The sequence below is a fragment of the Pseudochaenichthys georgianus genome, chromosome 18, assembly GCF_902827115.2.
Source record: "Pseudochaenichthys georgianus chromosome 18, fPseGeo1.2, whole genome shotgun sequence".
NCBI classification, from domain to species: Eukaryota; Metazoa; Chordata; class Actinopteri; order Perciformes; family Channichthyidae; genus Pseudochaenichthys; species Pseudochaenichthys georgianus.
Window position 1 is genome coordinate 6,427,668 of NC_047520.1, and position 20,129 is coordinate 6,447,796.

Sequence of the window (20,129 nt, forward strand, 5' to 3'; positions counted from 1 at the left end):
GGGAAATAATGATAAGGCCCTTTTGAATATCCTAGGTAAAAATGATATTGAGGTCCCAAAGTTCACAGTAGAAGCCCAGATACAAACAACACGTTGATGCTATCAGTAGATTTAGGAAAGACAGACTGCTTACCAACATTGGACCCTGTTGATCATACCCCCTGCACAAAGCATTGTGGGTTGTTTCTACTTCTAGTCTGATACTCGATTATATGTTGCAAATCCTTAGATAGATGGATCTTTACTTTATTGATCCCAATTTGGGAAATGTTTGCGTTCAAAAACACAAGGCAATCTACATGAGAGAAATTAAGACAATAAATAAACAGTCCAACATATTTCAGAAATAGAAATAAAATTACAAATTCAAAAAGTTAAAGAATATAAAATAAGAAATATGTACAAGTGGAAATGCAAAGGTCCAGTAACAGATATAATACAGGATATTATTGTGTAAGAAAGGATTGTTCAAAATGAAATAGAATATGAATGTAAAATGTACAGTGGGAGTTTAAGTCCAGTAATCAAGAGTTGGGCATCTAAGCAACAATCAAACTGAGTGTGATCAACCAAGAAAGAAGAACACAATATCACAGACCTGATGCATGACAGACTGGCAGTATGGAACAACTTAAGGTCAACTAAAAGCATGATGGAGCAGGTCTGACAGAACGGAAATCAACTCGGCAGCGATGCAAAGTGAGTCCTCGAGCACCAAGCCACCATAAGGCATACGGTGTTTGACGGTGGTTTCGTGAACAATGGTGACACTGCAATCCAGATGTTGGCGGCAATGCAACTGAACAATCACTCAGAGAATTTAGTCACGTCTCAAAACCTGTTGAAGTGTGAGAGTCGCTGCGATATATATTGGTTTCTTATGTATTGCACAAACACTATTGGAAATTGTCTGAACCTATTATAATCAAACCACCATTTTATTTGCAAAATTATAGATATGAAAGCAAAACTATCCATTTTTTTAAAGACAAGAAGACACCGAACAATGGGTAAAGTGAAAAGAAAATCAAGATAAGGCATCTTAATTAGCCTTAAAATGGCAAAATAGTTGATAACACATGATTGATCTGTTCGATGTTCTCATGTAGGGTGATACAGTGTGAAATGACTGTACGTGTAGGGGCTGAAAACAGGATGTGGCTTGTTTCACATTTCTAAGTTGTTCACATTTTTGCAAACGAATCATTTTTAGGATCATGCTTTAGTTTCTATGGTTGTCTTGGACTCATGTAACAATTTGAGACCCTTTTTCAGTGTAATGTCAAAAGGTGAAAAGTTGAACTTTAAATATCATCTTGACCCTATCTGTCCTCTGTGGAGTTGAAGTGTTATTATTGGCAATACACTGACAATGATTGTCCAAGATAACAATGTGTCACAGGAAATGACTATCATGTACATTTCCTGATGGTAAACTGGAATGACTTGACCTTTCTTAAACTTCACTCGATATAATGTAACCTGCACCTGTGCTGCGAATTGAAAATAGCAACTTTACAAGGGAACAATTCAAATATATTTGTCTTCCTCTTTTTCTTTACATGTTCTTATCTGTGCTTTCCACCACACTCTGCTTGCTTTTTTCTATAATCTGTGTTCACATCCCCTTCAGCCTCCACCTACTCAAAGGGCTGCAGCAAGCATTCTCCACCACATTTCATGCATCACCTCCTCTCTCTCTTTTTCTCGCTGTCACCTCCACACACCTTCTAACACACATGCTGTCACACAGTACAAAAGAACATTAAGTTGCACAAGTCAGTTTCCTACCATTGTACTGGCTGCACAGATGTAATCTTCTGCTCACAACCTGGGTAAGTGTACAATTGTTTATTTCCTTAGATTTTGACCAGATCTTTTTTTTAGCTGCATGTTTTCTAATGTATTTCCTTTTTATAGGAATGCCTCATGTCTCCGTCTTTAATTGTACTTTATATATACTTATGTCTTGGTTTAGATACTTATATTTTATGTGATGCATACTTATAAGTGGTTGTTTAATAAAAGTGATGAAGGCATTCATTTACCACCAATCTCAATTTCCTCATTCATTGTAGCTTTTATGTTAATTGCACTTATTTCACATCACTATACTTATTATTTTTTGTTTAAACGAGATGTTGCAACACTTTGTTTCGGATCTTTATACCATGATTAAAAAAAGTTTCCTTTCACGGCAGACTGACTGATGCTGCTCAATAATCTTTGACAGGAAACCAGCAACGCTGCGAGCGGTCTGCCAGCTTCCTGTCAGCCGAGACAACGCAGTACGACTTCTCATACACAGTCAAACAAGATAAAGACAATACTTCCTGTCACATCGCCAGGGTGCGTTCATATTGCACATGTTAACCATTGGTGACTTTTCAGCCAACATGGATTGTACATATGTTTTTATAATTGTATCGAGATTTGATGTCAGTTCTGAAAAAAAAGTACCTTTTGTTCAAATTGAGCAGCTGCCAAGATATAGTACCACCTCAGAGTGTATTTTTTAAGCAGAGCTTTTGGCAATTCTTGGTAATCTGTTTATTTTTTCAATTTTATCAAGTAAAATTAACTGGATGGAGAATCATGTATGTTAAGTTGTTCTAAGGTTCTACTTTTCTTTTTTCTAGACCCTGAATATTCTTTTACAAATGGTTCTCCTTCTGATGAACCATTAACAACTGCTTTGACCCCCAAGAAGTTTGACTGCAAAATTCTGCCTGTAACTGTGACCCCAAGCCAGAAGGATTTTTCTACTCAAGAAAGAAAAGTATAAGGAGGTACAGTATATTTCAAAATCTATTCTTCCTAAATTTTGTTGGAATAAAGTGTGACAACTTACTTATTGTTGCCTGAAATCTGCATTGGCTGGCATCAGCCAACAGCCAAATACCCTTAAATACCCTTAAAGGTGTGGTAGGTAAATTTCAGAAACCGGCTCGAGATACACTTTTTGTTATATTCCATGGAATGCTCTTAACATCCCGATAGCAATGAATATCTTAAGTGCTTTGACAAAAAATCCATAAAAAATGTCATCTGTTGAAGCCGTAATACTGTAAAAAGTACAACCAATCCGTTAAACGGATTGGATGGCCTACCTGCCTGTCAGCCTTTCATCGGGGCACACACTTATCTCGTGCCCTCATTGGTCATGTGCGCGTACGTGTGTGTTGGAGGAGGGGCTCTATAAGGAAGTGGCAGATTTTCTCCGGTTGTGTATTTTCAAATCTAGCGATCTCGAGCCGGTTTCTCAAACTTACCTACCCCACCTTTAATTGTTTTTATATGAACACTACATCTAAATGTATGCTAGAATATAACAACAACCAACACATCAAATTAACTTAAAGATTGATTTTACCTTTTGGGATATAGCTTCACACTCACACAGTGTGAGTGTAGCAGTATGAAGCTACTGGCTGTAGCTTCATACTGCTACAGGCTAGCTGGCTGCGCAAAAACTGAAATGTAAAACAACAATTTTTTGTTTTTTATTGGCGATAATTCTTTCGAGCCTGTGCACAGAGCAAAGCAAGCTGTTGCCATCTGTTTCAAGTATACATGTTATATATGCCAACTAGTTACTTCAGCTACAAGACAGTGACGTTAGAGACAAGAAAGCTCTTTTTCTAACTATATCTTCTAACCCAAGAGACAGTGACACTGCATAAAAAACCATTAATAGAAATGAATGAATCCCATGCTTGACCATTCCCTCTCTCTCTGTTCCCTTCAGGCATGGTTGAAGTCACCTACAAAACGTCCACCCCGACTGTGCTGATCCTTTTTTTCTGCCTATTAGGCTTAATAGTATTGCTGGTCCTCTTGTACAAGAAGTTGAACAGGGACGCCAATGGAGAATATACTGTGCGACACATGGTGTATAAGGATGGAGGGGTCAGGGATCGTGTGAGAGGGACAGCGTTAGCTCTGGGGACACGTTTTGGGGTCCAACTGTGGCCTCAAAGTGATGATGACGGAGAAGAAATGCAGGGAGTCCAAGTTGAGGAGGGACAGGTGGAGGACGGTGGTAGCCAGGAGAGTGACAGCGAGGGAGATGAGGAGGACGAGGAGGAAAATGATGAGGAGCAGCGTAGTATGGCGAAGGAAAAAGATGGTGACACCTCAGAAGATAACTCAAGTGTGGAGAGTTCTGAGGCAGAGGAGCAAGCCAGGCTAACGGGTCAGTCAGAGGCAAAGGGAGAGATAGAGGAGAAAGGGGATGATGGGGAAGGTAAAGGGGAAGCAAGTGGAGGGGCTGGATTGTTGGTAGATCTAAAGCAGTTCTCTGGAAGTGTAATCTGGTCTGAGGAAGAGGGAGGTGAGGGTAAGAACAGTGATATCACTGCACTGTGAGAACAGAATTAAAACATTTAATACAAGAGAGGCTTGGGAAATTGTCCTTAGTAATGTCCCATAATTATCTGGTTAAATATATTTTCTATACATTTTATTACCCAACATATAGGTTCTCTTTTTTTTTACTAGGGAACATCTCTTGGATCCCTCTAAAAACATCCACACAAGTGTTTAATAGCTCAAAACCAATACATTCCACCTGAAAAGATACTGTATGTCCTGATGTGGTCTTAATATCACTTGCTTTTGAGGCATCAGATATTCTAAAAGTTTACCTTTTATAAAGTAAAACTAATCTGAAACTTTGTATTATTGTGTCAGCCAATAGCATGCTGTGTATTTGTTTATGTTTTTTGTATTGCTTTAAATGTTTTTTCCTGATTTTCAAAAAAATAAAAAACAGAAATCCATAATGTTGACTGTTTGTGTTGTTCTGAATCTAAAAAGGCCTTTATGGTATTTACCAAGAAACCCATGGACCTCAAGACGATTGATTAGACTCTTTCTTGGAACACTGTATTTGACAATTAATTGATTTAACGATCCACAGAAAAAAAATGTATCAAATGGTTACTTTTTTAGCAACAAAAAAAAATGGCTCCAACTTCTCAGATAAGCATAGAGTTGCAAGTGATAAAACATATTTTGGACTGAGTTTTGAATGATTAATTGAGAATGCTAAATATCAACAATGTAAAACGACACTTACTTGCAGCCTCAAATGATTACTGTATTGAGTAGTTAAATTATTGCTGTCTATCAAAAGTAAATCATGAAAGTCATATAGGCTACATTGATAGTAGGACAGCAAAAACTAAACCCTTAGGTCGGTTAATACACCTTGAAAAGGAACTAGATCCAGGGAAAGGCTACTATAAATTCAACCCCATTGACCTACATTCAAATATTCGACTTACTTCTCTATTTATTGAATATATTGAAGAGTAGTCGATAAACAGTGTTGTTGTTACGCACCATAAATGCAAAAATACACATAATCATCCTTTATAGAACAATATATACGATCTTGCTGGTCAGTGGTTAACCAATGGGGATGTAGCTCAGTGGTAGAGCGCATGCTTCGCATGTATGAGGTCCCGGGTTCAATCCCCGGCATCTCCACTCATTTTATGGAAGATTCTTTCCTACTAAATATCTAACATGATGCAAAAAGGAAATTTTAAATCTGCTTCAACCTCCCATTAAAACAAACTCACAATACATATTTTCAACACGCAGTTCATATTTGTGATACAGTGAACAAGGTCTACGAGACACATTTGTGATTGGCCAGACGGAGCACTTGCTCAAATCTGATTGGATGTTTGAGAACTTCGAGGAGAGGTGAGTGTGGGAGGGTTCATGCACGCGAGTGCCAAACATTTATTTTTCACCGGCAAAATTATGTTCAGAGCCTTTCTGTCGAGACATTAGGCATGAACCAATGAGTAAGCCCGAGTCAAAGTAAACACAACTGTAGTGACACATTATCAAAGCAATTATGTAACCAGAAATACGGGATTTTACTGAGACTGAAGACATTCGCCCAGTGACAGACAGATCATTTTTTAATAAAGCATCAAAACTGTTCTCCAAAGGAACGAACTGACTGGAGCCGATCTTACCCGGTAAATATGTCAGCTATTTGCTTTCAAGAATCTCTTCCTCCCTCACAGACAGCACATATTTTGTAAAACAAATGTGCAACCTTGCACTGCACGAACAGAGCCAGTATGTCACTGTAACCTACTTGTGCCGCACCACCGTGAGCATCCAAGTTACATTTTCTCCTCTCACCCTAACTTGATTGTGCCGGAGAAATGATTTCAGTAGACGTCACTCATCTGCATAGGGAGTAAAATGCAACCATCCTGCTAGGCTTTTTGTGCCCTGAAACTCTCTGTATATTCGCCGTGTGATAAAAGGACCTACCATTGCTGCATAACCGAAACTACAAACATGGAAGGTACAGTTTGCATCAGTGTCATGCTAAAAATATACATTTATATCCATAGACACATCTGGGTTGCAAACTGTCCAAGATGGATGCACGGCGGAGCGTCAGCAGGGTGTCTTTAAATGCCCACCGACCCCGCGTTTAGCTTTATGCCTGCTTATTGTCAGTGTTATTTTTCTCCCTTTGCAGGAGTAGGATGTTACTAGCATCCGCCGTAGTGGTATGGGAATGGCTGAACGAGCACGGTCGCTGGCGGCCCTACAGCCCGGCTGTCTGTCATCACATCGAGGCAGTCATCCGGAGCGACCCGCGGTGTGGTAGTGTTGTCCTCGGCCAGGTGGACTCTCGCCTCTCGCCCTACATCATCGATTTGCATTCCATGCACCAGTTCCGACAAGACACAGGTGAGAAGCAGAGAGGAGAGCCACAGGGGCGGAGGGTGTGACGGTGGAGCTGCATGGGCCTGAGGTAGAGGCCTTTTTATTGCTTATGTGTGTCTACCTCATCTTTGCAAGCCCATATGTTGATTCTGCTCCAGAAGTTGAAGCCCTGGTGGGAGTGTTTTGCTGCAAAGTACGGCTTATTTTTCCTGCAGCAATAACATCTAGTCATTATTGTTTTATTTTAGATTGATAGAACCCTAGTTCCCTATGTTATTTTACATTTAAAAGACATTCTCTGTGTATTTGAGGTGTGAAGAGAGCCATTCTGGTAGGACCTGTGTGAGTTTGGATATGTCACCTAGGCCAGAGTAGGAGCTAAAATGTCCAGTCATTGCCACAGACACTGATTTTTTTTTTTTTAAGGCGATCACTGTCTTTAATGGCAGAATATGGGCATAAAAGAGAAGCAAGCACAGCAGTAAGGCAAAGCAGGGAATTGTCAGTTCTCAGATGTCTAACTTTGGCACACAACCCAACATCTCCCCTCTCTCTCAACATTAGCTGACAAAATCCTTTGTGAAGTTTGTTTTCCAAACCCAGCAGAAGCTCAACTAAGGGGAGTCAGGCATTGTGCCCTAGTCTAAATAGGAGACAGGGTGGAGGAGGAGAGATGGGGGACAAGGGTGGGGAAGAATTTCAGGAGTCTGAGGTCATTGATAAAATGGGGTCGATGGGAGCAGATCTTATGAATGAGTGCCTTTGTTGTCTGGTTAAATGTCAATGGTACACATGGTACACATTCCAGTGAAGTGTTATATCTAATTGTTTCACTGTGAGTTACATTATTTTTCCCAGTGGGCTTTGCGCTATATTTTTGATGTTATATGTATTTGAAATGCTATATACAGTCAAATGTGTTGTATAGGGCTATGATATGTGTACAGTAAAATGCACTGCAAAACTGCCTTGCCATCCCAAAAAGGTTTCCTATCTCGTTTTTAGATCCAAGCTCTTCCATCTTCGAGAAATCTTTGCGGTCCTTTATGTTTCAGACGCAGGATTTGATTTGTAAAGGCTTTACAGTATGTCCACTCTAGAGTTTCTCTGGACACCATGGGAAAGCAAACACAGCCAGCTTTGGGTCGGATCAAGGCTGCCAGCCAATCAGAATTCAGCACACCATGTGCTGTTACTAGGGGCAACCTGTTTGCCCAAATTCTTAGCAAGCAAACACAGACATGTTGAATTTGTTAAGGTTCCAATCTTCTTGTCCACAGTGAAAAAGGCCACTTCCTATTGCAACTACTTCTCATCACCAAGCATCATGAAAGTAGTTCAAGAAAGATGAGCAAACCTAATAGTTAGTTACACATTTATCACATTGAAATATCCAATTATGTTATTCCAATTGTCAAAAACTTTATACGTTGCTTAAATCTTATCCTTTGTTCTGACCCCCTCATTCTGCCCCAGGTACCCTTCGACCGGTACGACGTAGCTTCTACGACCCCACCTTGGCGCCTGGCCAGGGCTGGTTGTGGGAGTGGGAGAACGACGCTGGCAGTTGGACGGCGTACGACACGGAGGTGGGCATCGCCATCCAGACCGCGCGCGACCGCCAGCAGCCCTGGCTGGACCTGGCGCCGCTGGGTTTCTGCTACCTCATTGACTTCGAAAGCATGACCCAAATCAACGGGCAGACGCAACGCTGCCGACGCATCCAGCGACGCTCAGACTTGGCGTACCCGCTGGTTGCCGGGCCCTTACCCAAATCCCACCATGCCTGGGGGCCCATGGCCATGCCCAGCCATGGAGGACTGCTTGGGGTGGATGTATCCGGAGTGGGCATGGGGATCCGCATGAGCAACAGTGGGACTGGAAATGGGAGCGCGTACCCCAGTGGGGCGCTCCCTGCCTCCGCCATCACCTCTTTAGGACAGCCCTGCGCCTGTCAGCAGTGCATGCTGGTGCTGAGTGTCAAAGCGGGCGCCATGTCTGCTCACACTCTTGGGCGGAGACCTCCACAGACCAAGCCACCTAGTCCCAAAATGAGCTACCCCGTCCAAGGAGGGTCGTACTCACTCACTCTCCCTCGACCTCCTTCCCTGTCGCGGTCCTTCTCCCCCCACAGGACGTCCATAATTGGTGCGACAGGTGGCTACACTCTGGGTGGAGCAGGAGGTGTAGGGACGGTTGGTGGCGGTGGTTATGGCAGTGCCAGCTTCGGTTACGGAGGAGGCTTCACCCACTCTCTTTCCCTCCTCGGCTCAGCCACCGCCGCCCTCTCCCTCCACTCCACCCGCCCCCCTCCTCCACCTCTCCCCCCTCCTCCTCCTCCTCCTCCCCCGCCCTCCATCACACTCTCATCTTCTGCCACCTCAACCCCTCACCCTTCCACCTCGTCCTCCTTCTCTATTTTGAGCTCCGCCCCTACAGTGCCCTCCCTAGGTCCACCTCTCATCTCCACGGCCGCCTCCACCTGCACGCCCTCGCCTTCGGCCCGCGTCCTGGGCCCGGTGTCTTCATCTGGTGCCGCTGCCTGCGCGGCCCCCCTGCCCCCCCGGTCCAGCCTCGCCGGGCTGAGCCGACCTGCACTGCAGCGAATCGCCATGGCTCAGTCACGTGCCCTTATCGCCTCTGGGTGAGTACACAAAAACTGTAGTAGTAACATTCATTTACAGTAAAAATGATCCATCGTCCAAGGAAAAGACACCTCTGGTGATACCATGTATGTACTTCCAATGGAGTATAGTAAAGAAAGCTTTATATTCCTATAAAAAGCACCCATCAAAAAATGTATACCTTTCAGTTTAGGCCCATTCAATCCAGTGTCGTGCTCATTGACTGTAAGGCAATACTGTATGAGCTTGAGGTTTAAAGCTTCAATAATCAATATTTTCACATTCACAGCGGATCAAATAACTATGCGCAATTTTCAAATAGTTGCTCGTATGTATGTGAGAAATCCACAAGGAAATACCACTCATCTAATGCTTATGCTGAGAATAAGCGGCTTTGAAAAGACAACTGTCTAACGTGTTCAATATAGGAATCACATTTATAACTTCAAAAGACAGACACAATTAATGACAGCAAAAGACGGAAACGACATCTCAACAGAGGCTACGTCCCTCACACACATACATGGAACTAAATGAGTCTAACTAAACCAGAAGTGTAAGACAATGAATTTAGACAGGACTTTCTAATTAGTTTGAAGCCCTCATTAAACAGTGTCTGAAATCAGCGCTCATTAGCATTCATGAGCCTTTCAACAAAGTCCAATCGGGGTAGTTCCTTTCCAGGAAAAACAATGAGGAACATTCACACTGTACAAGCCGGGCTCTGACAAGCATTTCACCTTCCAGACATTTGTCATGCAAGCTCTTAATGATGGGTTTGTTTTACAAGCAAACACTCCCATGCATTCACGTATGCATAGTTCTTTTATGGTTTTCATGCAAACAATTTGTTCCCCGAGGCCTCAACAAATCTCAAAAAGGCTCGGAATGCTTTGTGGTTATGTGTGTGTAAGCACTTTAGTGGCTAATCGTAGCCATCAGTATTGACCCGGAACAGGTTTACTGAGTTATCTGGGTAGCTTTGCTGCATACATTTTGAAATGTAAAACATTTCCTGATGGAAATTAATACTGCGGTTTTATTTACAAGATCACATCTGGAAGAGGTCCGTAACATCTGGATGTCTCCATTGTTATGGGATTCTTGATATTTCTATCTGTGGTCTGGAGCCTTTTGAGATATTTATAATAATTTGACTTCATAGTAATAATAAAGTGCTTAAAGGGAGATTTTATTCATCGGGAATGAAGTGTTGGTAATAGATGCATCATTTTGTGTTATTGTTGTTATCCGTGGCGAGATATCCAATTCACACACACTTTAAGACCCGTTCATCTCTGTCCACTTGAAATGTAAGTTTCAGACGTGTTCGTACATCCGTGACTTGCTGATATCACAACGAGTTTGGAAGCGAATAAGCATCTTATTGGTGTTAATGAATGAAATAAAGGAAGCCACAGTATCCTGGTGTCAATGCCAGAGGGCGCTGATTAGCAAGACTTCTGTGGTCAGCATTGTAAACCGGGTTTCCCAGAAGCGTTTTGGACAAACTTCATTATTTTACTATTTCTTTCTGTTTTGCTGCTGGTTCTGTTCTGACATCTTGTTTTGAGCAAATCAAAATGTCACCGGATTCCAAATATAGCCTTTCTTTTTATAACAATCATTGAAGTCTCACTGAAAGAGATGTTTCTTGGGTGCTCTAGATTTCACTTGTTATGCATTTGTCTCAAATATACCATGCAAGAATGTTATATACTCTCACGCAGAACTTACACTGCCGCCGGGATAATTGGTTCTCCTCACATTGCACCTCGCAGAGCTTAACAAAAAGGTCATCACAAGCAATCAACCTCAGAACAGGACAAAACACACCCACTCAAAAACCACCTTACTGGAAATTGACCTGAGATTTTATATTATCCATTTCCAAGAAATTCCCTCTGCAGGTCTGAATGAACCTGTTGGAAATGTGGTCAATAGGGATGCACCCAAATGCCTAAAGTTGTTAATTGTTATTTAGTATTCATATTTTGTAGTTGTTGCTATTACTTATTATTATTATTATAATAAAAAAGTGGTTTTCTCGCCCTCTACTTCTAACAGTTGACAGTTCCAGCTGGATTTCTTTATGACGTAAATATAGAAATATAGCTTACAAAACATGTATTTCTGAGATGTAAACTATGCAAGCAAAGCATACAAATAGGCCAGCTTGATTCTTTCCAAACTTCAGCAAGATCAGCAATAAGTTCAAATTCCCCCAGTTAGGGTTAGTGAGTGGGGGTGGGCTTCAGACTGACTTTTTATAAAACTAAGTTGGTTAGCACAGTATGTGACAATACATTAAAATAAATATTATATTGCAAAATTCAACCAACATTATGCCTGAAAAAACAATGACTATTATGTTAGAAAATGTACCCAACTTAATTCATTGGTCTAATAATGGTTAGTAGTTAACCAGCCAAAAAACTATGGTTATCTCTCGAGAGTGGTTAAATATAAAAACAGTCTCTAGCCAATTTGTCCTACGTAGATAAGTAACCGTGATAAGATAGAATACTACATATTATGACTAATGAGTTAGATGGTTTCAAATTGAAGTGTTTTCTGAAGGTGCCACAGAATACCACAGCGACTAAAGTTTCCAACATGTCCGTTTCAAATAAATCTTCCGGACAAAATGAGAAAAGTGCCGGTCAAAGGTCTTCTTTGTAATTTCTTAAGCTTTAAAACAAATTGATATGATTCGATATTAAACAAACTAATTATAGTAGATTAACTACATCATTCAAAAGTGTACAGTAATTTATAATAATACGGGAATAATAATACGGGAATAATAAACGGAGCACTCTCTCCCTCTCCTGGCAGCCCGTCAATATCCGACTGCGGTCAAGCCAGCCTCCACTCGGGAAAACCTAGTCAAGCCAGCCCGCACGTGATATTGCGGTGCGCGAATATCCTATGCAATACGGTAGAGTCCTGGAAACACTGCCTCTGTGTTTAGATGAGAATAAAACAAAAACTGTCCAGTATCAAAGACTCATCTCACTTCAGGGTGATAGCAGGACACCCCATCTAGTCACTCAGAAAAAATCAGGACATTCTGAAGTAGAGTTTCAAAATAAAATACCTTTGAAGTCTCATATATGAGCTATCATCCCTCTGTGTTAAGATGAGAATACAACAAAAACTGTCCTCATGCAGCTCGCTGATCCAGTAATGAGTGACCCGACAGTACAAATAAACGTATAACTAGTTTAGGTAGTTTGAGAGGTAATTAAAATAGCTACGTGTGATATTCTAACCTGAAGTGTGTGTTTTGTCCGCTCACCGCTGCATGTGGTCATGCAGAGCTGCGTGTCGAGTCTCGACTCGTCAGCAGCAGCTGATCTCTCTCTCCCGTCAGATTAGACTTCACTCGCGTTTATGTCCATATCGATCAGATCCAGCTAGTTCTAGCTAATGATATGACTACCTGCGTATTAAAAGACACCTAAACAATAAGTGTCGCTATGCAACCGGGTGAGGCCGCAAAGTATAGCGCAGCATTATGCATTTGTTTACATGCCCACCGGAACCCCGAGGCATTACCAACAGATCAACGCACAATCAACCCATACAGGACATCTCTTTCTCCACATTAAGTGTTAGACATTAGAGTTGACTCTTCTTGTCTGTCACATACTCTTCTTGTCTGTCACATACTCTTCTTGTCTGTCTCATACTCTTCTTGTCTGTCTCATACTCTTCTTGTCTGTCACATACTCTTCTTGTCTGTCACATACTCTTCTTGTCTGTCACATACTCTTCTTGTCTGTCTCATACTCTTCTTGTCTGTCTCATACTCTTCTTGTCTGTCACATACTCTTCTTGTCTGTCTCATACTCTTCTTGTCTGTCACATACTCTTCTTGTCTGTCTCATACTCTTCTTGTCTGTCACATACTCTTCTTGTCTGTCTCATACTCTTCTTGTCTGTCTCATACTCTTCTTGTCTGTCTCATACTCTTCTTGTCTGTCTCATACTCTTCTTGTCTGTCTCATACTCTTCTTGTCTGTCTCATACTCTTCTTGTCTGTCTCATACTCTTCTTGTCTGTCTCATACTCTTCTTGTCTGTCACATACTCTTCTTGTCTGTCTCATACTCTTCTTGTCTGTCTCATACTCTTCTTGTCTGTCTCATACTCTTCTTGTCTGTCTCATACTCTTCTTGTCTGTCTCATACTCTTCTTGTCGATCACATAAGTGGCGCAACTGATGTGGTATTGTGATAAGGGGAAATTATTGTGGTCAAAGTCCAGTAATTACCGGCTAACGGAAACTCTGCTGCTATGATCCTCTCTCCTCTCACCGCACTGGGTTTGATGTCTACAAGCGTGTTTACATGTGCATGTGTTTATATGCTGCAGCTTTATATCACAAGCAGTGAGGACCCAGGCTGCAGCGAGATAAGAGGATTAAAGATAGGTGGCCAATCGACACACCTCTTCTTTCCCATCCTTTCTCTACTTTCCCATCCTTTCCCTTGAGTCTATTTTCATCATATTGCTTACACTTGCCTGCCCAACACACAGATGTTAGTTAATTAACGCTCCGGCTTGACCCAGTCAGGCAGCACCTCTTATTGACTTTGTAAGTCACGTTTGGCACGCACACAGGAAGCTAATACGACAGCTGGGACACAGTTTGTTGGTAAACAAACGGTGTCCCGGCTGTCGTATTAGTACAATGTAAGCAGGGTTCCAGGAACAGGAAGTGTACAGTTCAATGAGTCCTGACTGTACTTTTTGCTAAGTCATTGTTGCATCATCTTTAAGGACATCTTCCGGCCAGTGAAAACACTGGGCGCTGTGTCTGTGTGTTTGTTTATACCAGAACAAAAGGTGTCACCTTAAAGGCTACACTTTAACTTCTAAGCCTATATGTCCTTATTTTTGACCACGGTTAGGGTTATGGTTAGGATATGTTATATTAGATTATGATCATTTTTTATCTTGCACCTAAATCTACCTTCGGGTCACCATAAATAACCTGAACCTATGACTATTGATCAAATGCCAAATAATATGTCAAAGCGTGCATTTTGAAATATGCTTCCTTAAAAAACTCTGAATACTTTTTTGTCTATTGTTTTTTTACATTTTAATCAGAACTGTTTTGTTGAATTAATTTACCACCAACAGGTGTGCACCTTACACTGAAGAAATTAAATATTTACTTTATTCAAATGTATAATGTCAACAGGTAGTTGAAAGCAATAAGTTGAACCTAATATTTTGAATTTAAACTTAATATTATTTCATTCAACTAACCTAATACAGTTATGTGTATTTTCTTTACATAATACATTTATTTAAGTCAACATTTCAATTTTTTTCCAGTGTATCTTATTTTACTCTTCTAGGATAGGATAAAGGGACGGGGAGGAAAAAAGGATGAGGCATTTTTTTTTTTCTTGTTTGAAATGCATGCTCATCTTTAATTCTACCTATTTCATAAATCAAGAAGAAAGATGAGATGCCCAAAATAAAGTAACAGTAATGACGTAAAGTAGATTAAGAATAGACTGTGGGCTGTCCCATGAACGAGTTGTATGTGCCGTGTCTGAAAGCCTGGCAGTGTGACATGGTGGCCGACAGGTAATCCCTCCTGTGACAGAGCCTGGAGTTTAGTGAACAGGAATAGAGGGATTAGCCCTATAAAGGCAGGAGGGAATCCTGACTCCGTCACACAAGCAGAGGAAGAGTGAGAGACAGAGACAGGCGTACTCACCATTCGAACAGGAGATTTCAAAGAGAGTGCCTGAGCGAGTCAAATACTGCAACAAGTGGTAATCTTGAGTTGGGGCGTTCAAGCTGGAAAAATGACTATTATCAAAATGGTCAGACCGTGAGTACACACTTCTGACTGATACATAATAATTGTAGCTGCGTCATGTTTTTTTACACATGTCTTTTCTCGTTAATGAGCAGGGATGGAGCACAGCAGGGCTTGAGAGGGATTATTTGATTGAAATCAGGCGATGTTTAAGGCTTTCTGAAAAGCATGTATTCAACATTTTATTTAGAGATAATATTAGTTGGGGTTGTTTGAGTCACTCTCATACTTTATCACAGGCAGTGTATTATCTACTTTGGTGTTTCGGTTTCACCCAAATTACACAACAACACTTACCAATTGAGACAAAGGTAAACCTTTGACATTACTGTTTTTATCAATGATCATTTGTGGGTTTGTAGAGAGCAAATAAGTATATTACGTATAGTACACATACACTGATAGTGATTTTTTTTCAGTTGCATAAAATACATTATTCTGTAAATAAGCCACTCAAAACTGTGGGCGTGCTGAGTAAGCAGTTGTGGCAGAAATACTCAGATCATGCACATAAAGTAAAATTAGAAATTGGCTACTAACTATGTTCTTAAGATACTCCATTACAAATCTTGAATCAAAAATGTCACTTGAGAAGAAGTAGTGACGTTTTATTATCCACAATAACATGTCATAACCTTTTAATTAGTACAATTCGCCTCTAAAATGTAGTAGGTTAGCATAAATTCCAAATACTCACATAAAGAAGAAGTGTCAAAATAGCATTTAAGTACTTGAGGAAGTGTCACTTACAGGTCCCTGTTAGGAGTTTATCCTTCTGCTTTTTCTTTGACTTTATGAAATCAAAGCTGCTTCAATTAGTTTTGCCTTACCATTTTAAAATCAGAGTGCCTTCATTCGTCTTGATAACAAGAGCATCCTCGTTTGTATTCTATTGCTGCTCCAGGGTTCTTGATCAGTTGTACCCAACGATAGCAAATAGCAAAATAACTCATTTGACCACTGCTGTGTGTCTTTCGTAGCAGGAAGTTCTAAATGGAAGTTAAAGTACCCTATGTAAAGATCTGATGACCATTGTCTGTTGGTTTCTTTACATGACTCAGCAAAAGATCCTTAGACTGATGATATGGGGTGGACTAGAAGCTAGCATATGCTGTTTGTCCTTCCACCTGTTTACATGACTCATCAGATTGTACAGTCTTAAATCAGGGCTGAGGTTACTGGACCAGTTGCATGTCTGCTTTCAGTATGACCTGTACAATAATATACGTTTGTTTTCTTGTGTTTCAGAGTGCCAACTGTTCCTGTAAAGAACCTGAACGGATCAAGCCCGGTACACCCTGCACTAGCAGGTACATATCGTTTATTTGTCCTCATTATATTTAAATCAGTCTAAAATTAAGCTAAGGCATTTTAAAGTTAAAGGTTTTGGACTTCTCAGCTCTTTAAAGAAATGTTTGTATGTTTTTTAACTTGTGTAAAGTGATGTACTGCCACAGCTAATGATATTAAGCCCCAAATGTAACTAGTAAATCCACTAAGAAGATATCTTTAGCTTTTCTGTTCCTGTGCTGTAGCTTTTGTACAAACAGCCTTTAAATCTTGGATCTTGAATCCAGTGTCTAACATGCCCCCTCTGCTGGCTGTACCCAGGCATTACAGGCATCCTTATGAGCGCTGCAGGACTTCCTGTCTGCCTGACCCGCCCTCCCAAGCTAGTGCTTCATCCTCCACCCGTCAGCAAGAGTGACATCAAGCCCATCCCCGGCCTGGGCCACTGCTGCCGCAAGACCACCAAGAAGCAGGCTCGAAAAGGTGGGTTTGATGATATAGACTGCTTGTGCTATCGCTTTTTTACATGTTTCATATCCATCGTGTGCATTTTGGCAATAAACACAACATCACACTCTGTGTTTCCGTATCATAGGAAAGACCCCTGAGGAGGTGGTGAAGAGGTACCTTCAGAAAGTCCGCAATCCCCCAGAGGAAGTGAGTTCTCCTTATTGCAGTTGTGTTTTCATTGGCTAAACATTAAGACACATGTATAAATCTGTCTGTATCAGATTTGACACGTCATTTATCGTACTCGTCTTCCCCCCCCCCTCAGGACTGCACCATCTGCATGGAGGCCCTGGCCGGACCCTCGGGCTACAAAGGCCCCGGGGTGGGGGGCATCTCACGGGCCGAGTCGGTGGGCCGCCTGGCTCAGTGCGGTCACCAGTACCACCTCCAATGCCTCGTTGCGATGTACAACAATGGCAACAAGGACGGCAGCTTGCAGTGTCCCACCTGTAAGACCATCTACGGAGTCAAGACCGGCAACCAGCCCCCGGGCAAGATGGAGTACCACGTCATCCCCCACTCGCTACCCGGACACCCGGACTGCAAAACCATCCGGATAATTTACAACATCCCTCCTGGCATCCAGGTAGAGAATTACTCATGCTAACATGACATTAGCTTCTGAATGGTGACTTGGTATCGGTTCAGGAACATGTGATGAACTTTGCTTTTGCTTTTTAGGGCCCCGAGCACCCGAATCCAGGCAAACCCTTCACTGCCCGCGGGTTCCCCAGACACTGCTACCTCCCTGACAGCGAGAAGGGACGCAGGGTAAATGAGAGCTCCTCTATTTGTGGAAACGGCACACTTGTGGCTAGAAGTAGTGAGAACTCAAAGATGTCTGATGTTCAGTATGACAAAGTTACAAACTATAACACACAAGTTGAATATACTTGTCAATTTATTTAACATAAATTGTGAATAATGTAATCTATATTTACTCCACTTTACCAGGTGCCATAAGGTTTTCCAATATTGAACTATTCACATTTAAAATCTCTAATACAACCTCTCTATTCACTATTTTAACGCTATGTTTGTTTATTTGTTATGACAGGAAGCATTTTTCGTACATAATTCATCGAGACCGTCGTACATTTGAAAATTGGACCACAATTATAATTTTTTTAACAATTTCCGACTGTTACACATTTTAAGATTCAAATGATTCATAGGCTTTATTGTCACATGCACAATATCTATAATAGTAAGGAAGTAATACAGTACAGTAAAATAGTGAAAGTGACTCAATGGTGCAAGTAAAAGGCACTTTTTAGGAGTAAGAAAATTGTGTACTTTTGGCAACTTTCCAAAGAGAAACATGCCTTTCAAACCGTAACACTGCCTTTCTTTATCTCTTCGTCCAGGTGTTGAGGCTTCTCCTGGTAGCGTGGGACCGCCGGCTCATTTTCTCTGTGGGTACATCGAGCACCACGGGCGAGTCAGACACAGTCATCTGGAACGAGGTGCACCACAAGACGGAGTTCGGCTCCAACCTAACGGGCCACGGCTACCCCGACCCCGGCCACCTGGACAACGTTCTGGAGGAGCTCAAGGCCCAGGGCATCACGGAGGAGGAGTGCCTGTCCAGAGACTGAGCCCAGACATTCAAAATGCTGAAGGTCAAACAAACGATGCTGAGAAAGGATCCACAGCTGGACAGATGAACTATTTTCCAAATCTGATAACACAGAGACACTTTAACCACCAGAGATGGATAACAACTTCAAAAACTCTTTTTGAATTGGATCAAATTCCTCTTATGACTGCATGAGTCATTTTCAATATGTGGGTTTTTTTTCTCCAGATGCAGTATTGGTGTCATCACCGCAGATTCAGTGAGACATTGGAGGCCACTGTGCACATACAGTCAGAGTCAGTGTTAGATTAAAAGCTGTCATTTATACGGTGAGACTTCATTTCAAGAATGTAACGACGACGTGTTTACCACCACTACGGCTGCTGCTACGTGGAACAGAAAGCTGGGGGAAAGAAGTGGAGGTCTGTGCGTGTTTCAAGTGTTAGTCCACAAGCAGAAGATAAATATTTCAAGTGTATAACTGGATATCTGAGCATGACTATTTGCTGACCTCTAGTGGTAATTTTCCAGAACTACATTCCTTTTTAGCTTTGATTTGTATTGTTGTATATTATGAATACTTGATATATTATATGATATGGTTTCCATTCTATCATGTTTTTTATATTTTAATTTGACATTTTGTTTTATATGCCGTGTTTTCTTTGCATTGTTTTGTGGGTGTGGCGTTAGATAAGATTAACTGCTGGTGTACCAGAGTTTGCCTGACACTTTATATGCCATATACCAGTCCCCCCGTTTCTTTAAAATAAATTTTGTATTTGATATGTTCACAAACTGACATTCCTTAAGTGTTCTGCCCTGAGAGCATGGGTGCATTTAAAAGCTTTCTATGTCTTCTTGTATCTGCGTTAATGTTAAGGAGGAGGAAAAGCTACTATGGATTAAATCCTTCCCCGCGGGAGGAGTAAATACCCAAAAAGCTAGGATTGGACGTCATGCTTGAGCTCAGACTTGCACAGAGCTTTCTACTTATATCATCAAAATGAACCGGAAAGCTTGTATCTGCTGTATTTTTGTGTAGGACACACACCAGCCTCAAATGCTCTTATCACTCTACAAAATGTGCTTATCAGTTGATTTAGTCATATTCGGTTTTTGCAATGAGCAGGTGCAGAAGACTATCTGTTGTTGTGGATCCAGCTTTGGCCAGCGCGGCTGTCAGTTTGCATTCGGTCTGTTATGGACCGGTTTATTATGAGGTACGATGAACGGGATGTACAACGGTGTGTTGACATACTGATGTAGGCCAACATTAAAAGCATTTATACTTTATGATACTTTATGTATGCGCTGTACTGTATGTGTGTGTTTTATGTGCACAAATTTGCATTAAACGTTTTTCTAAGGTTCAAAGAGATATCAGAACTTTATACTGCTTCTTTTTATGTGAGGTTTATTAAATCATGTTCATTTAAGTCTAAATTGTGTGTTACATTATAATACAAGATCAATGTAAATGCTAAAACATTGATTTATAGAGCACGGTCTGTTTGCTACCTAACCAGACTATAGCAACAGAAAACAAGTGCATTGATTCGAAAGTTGCA

The 20,129-nt window shown here is 41.2% G+C and overlaps 1 protein-coding gene, 1 long non-coding RNA gene and 1 other non-coding gene across 7 annotated transcripts; all 3 read left to right on the forward strand.

Annotated features, from left to right (window-relative positions):
* Nucleotides 1-1,667: 1,667 nt before the first annotated feature.
* On the forward strand, nucleotides 1,668-4,784 carry LOC117463696 (uncharacterized). Of its 2 annotated transcripts, none has more exons than XR_004553965.2 (4): nucleotides 1,668-1,835; nucleotides 2,202-2,349; nucleotides 2,640-2,789; nucleotides 3,749-4,784. It is a non-coding gene; the product is annotated as an uncharacterized lncRNA (long non-coding RNA). The 2 variants fall into 2 exon arrangements; XR_004553964.2 differs by having other exon boundaries at nucleotides 1,671-1,835; nucleotides 2,234-2,349.
* Nucleotides 4,785-5,421: 637 nt separating this feature from the next.
* Nucleotides 5,422-5,493, forward strand: trnaa-cgc (transfer RNA alanine (anticodon CGC)). Its single transcript has one exon. It is a non-coding gene; the product is annotated as a tRNA-Ala (tRNA).
* A 238-nt stretch (nucleotides 5,494-5,731) lies between these two features.
* Nucleotides 5,732-19,864, forward strand: dtx4a (deltex 4, E3 ubiquitin ligase a). 4 transcript variants are annotated; one of them, XM_034106455.1, is made up of 10 exons: nucleotides 5,732-5,999; nucleotides 6,297-6,337; nucleotides 6,518-6,732; nucleotides 8,185-9,352; nucleotides 16,428-16,489; nucleotides 16,791-16,952; nucleotides 17,065-17,126; nucleotides 17,245-17,565; nucleotides 17,661-17,750; nucleotides 18,347-19,864. In XM_034106455.1, exons 3-10 carry the CDS (start codon nucleotides 6,525-6,527, stop codon nucleotides 18,575-18,577), a joined length of 2,304 nt encoding a protein of 767 aa, XP_033962346.1. In that variant the 5' UTR covers nucleotides 5,732-5,999; nucleotides 6,297-6,337; nucleotides 6,518-6,524; the 3' UTR covers nucleotides 18,578-19,864. The 4 variants fall into 4 exon arrangements, with proteins under 4 accessions (XP_033962346.1, XP_033962347.1, XP_071062669.1 ...); XM_034106456.1 differs by lacking the exon at nucleotides 6,297-6,337; XM_071206568.1 differs by lacking the exons at nucleotides 5,732-5,999; nucleotides 6,297-6,337 and adding an exon at nucleotides 7,989-8,071 and having other exon boundaries at nucleotides 6,642-6,732.
* Nucleotides 19,865-20,129: the final 265 nt, after the last annotated feature.

Coding starts and splice junctions, on each gene's coding strand:
- dtx4a (XM_034106455.1), top strand. CDS start 6,525: ATGTTACTAGCATCCGCCGTAGTGGTATGGGAATGGCTGAACGAGCAC. Junction 6,733..8,184: donor CCAGTTCCGACAAGACACAG/GTGAGAAGCAGA, acceptor ATTCTGCCCCAG/GTACCCTTCGACCGGTACGA. Junction 17,566..17,660: donor ACATCCCTCCTGGCATCCAG/GTAGAGAATTAC, acceptor TTTGCTTTTTAG/GGCCCCGAGCACCCGAATCC.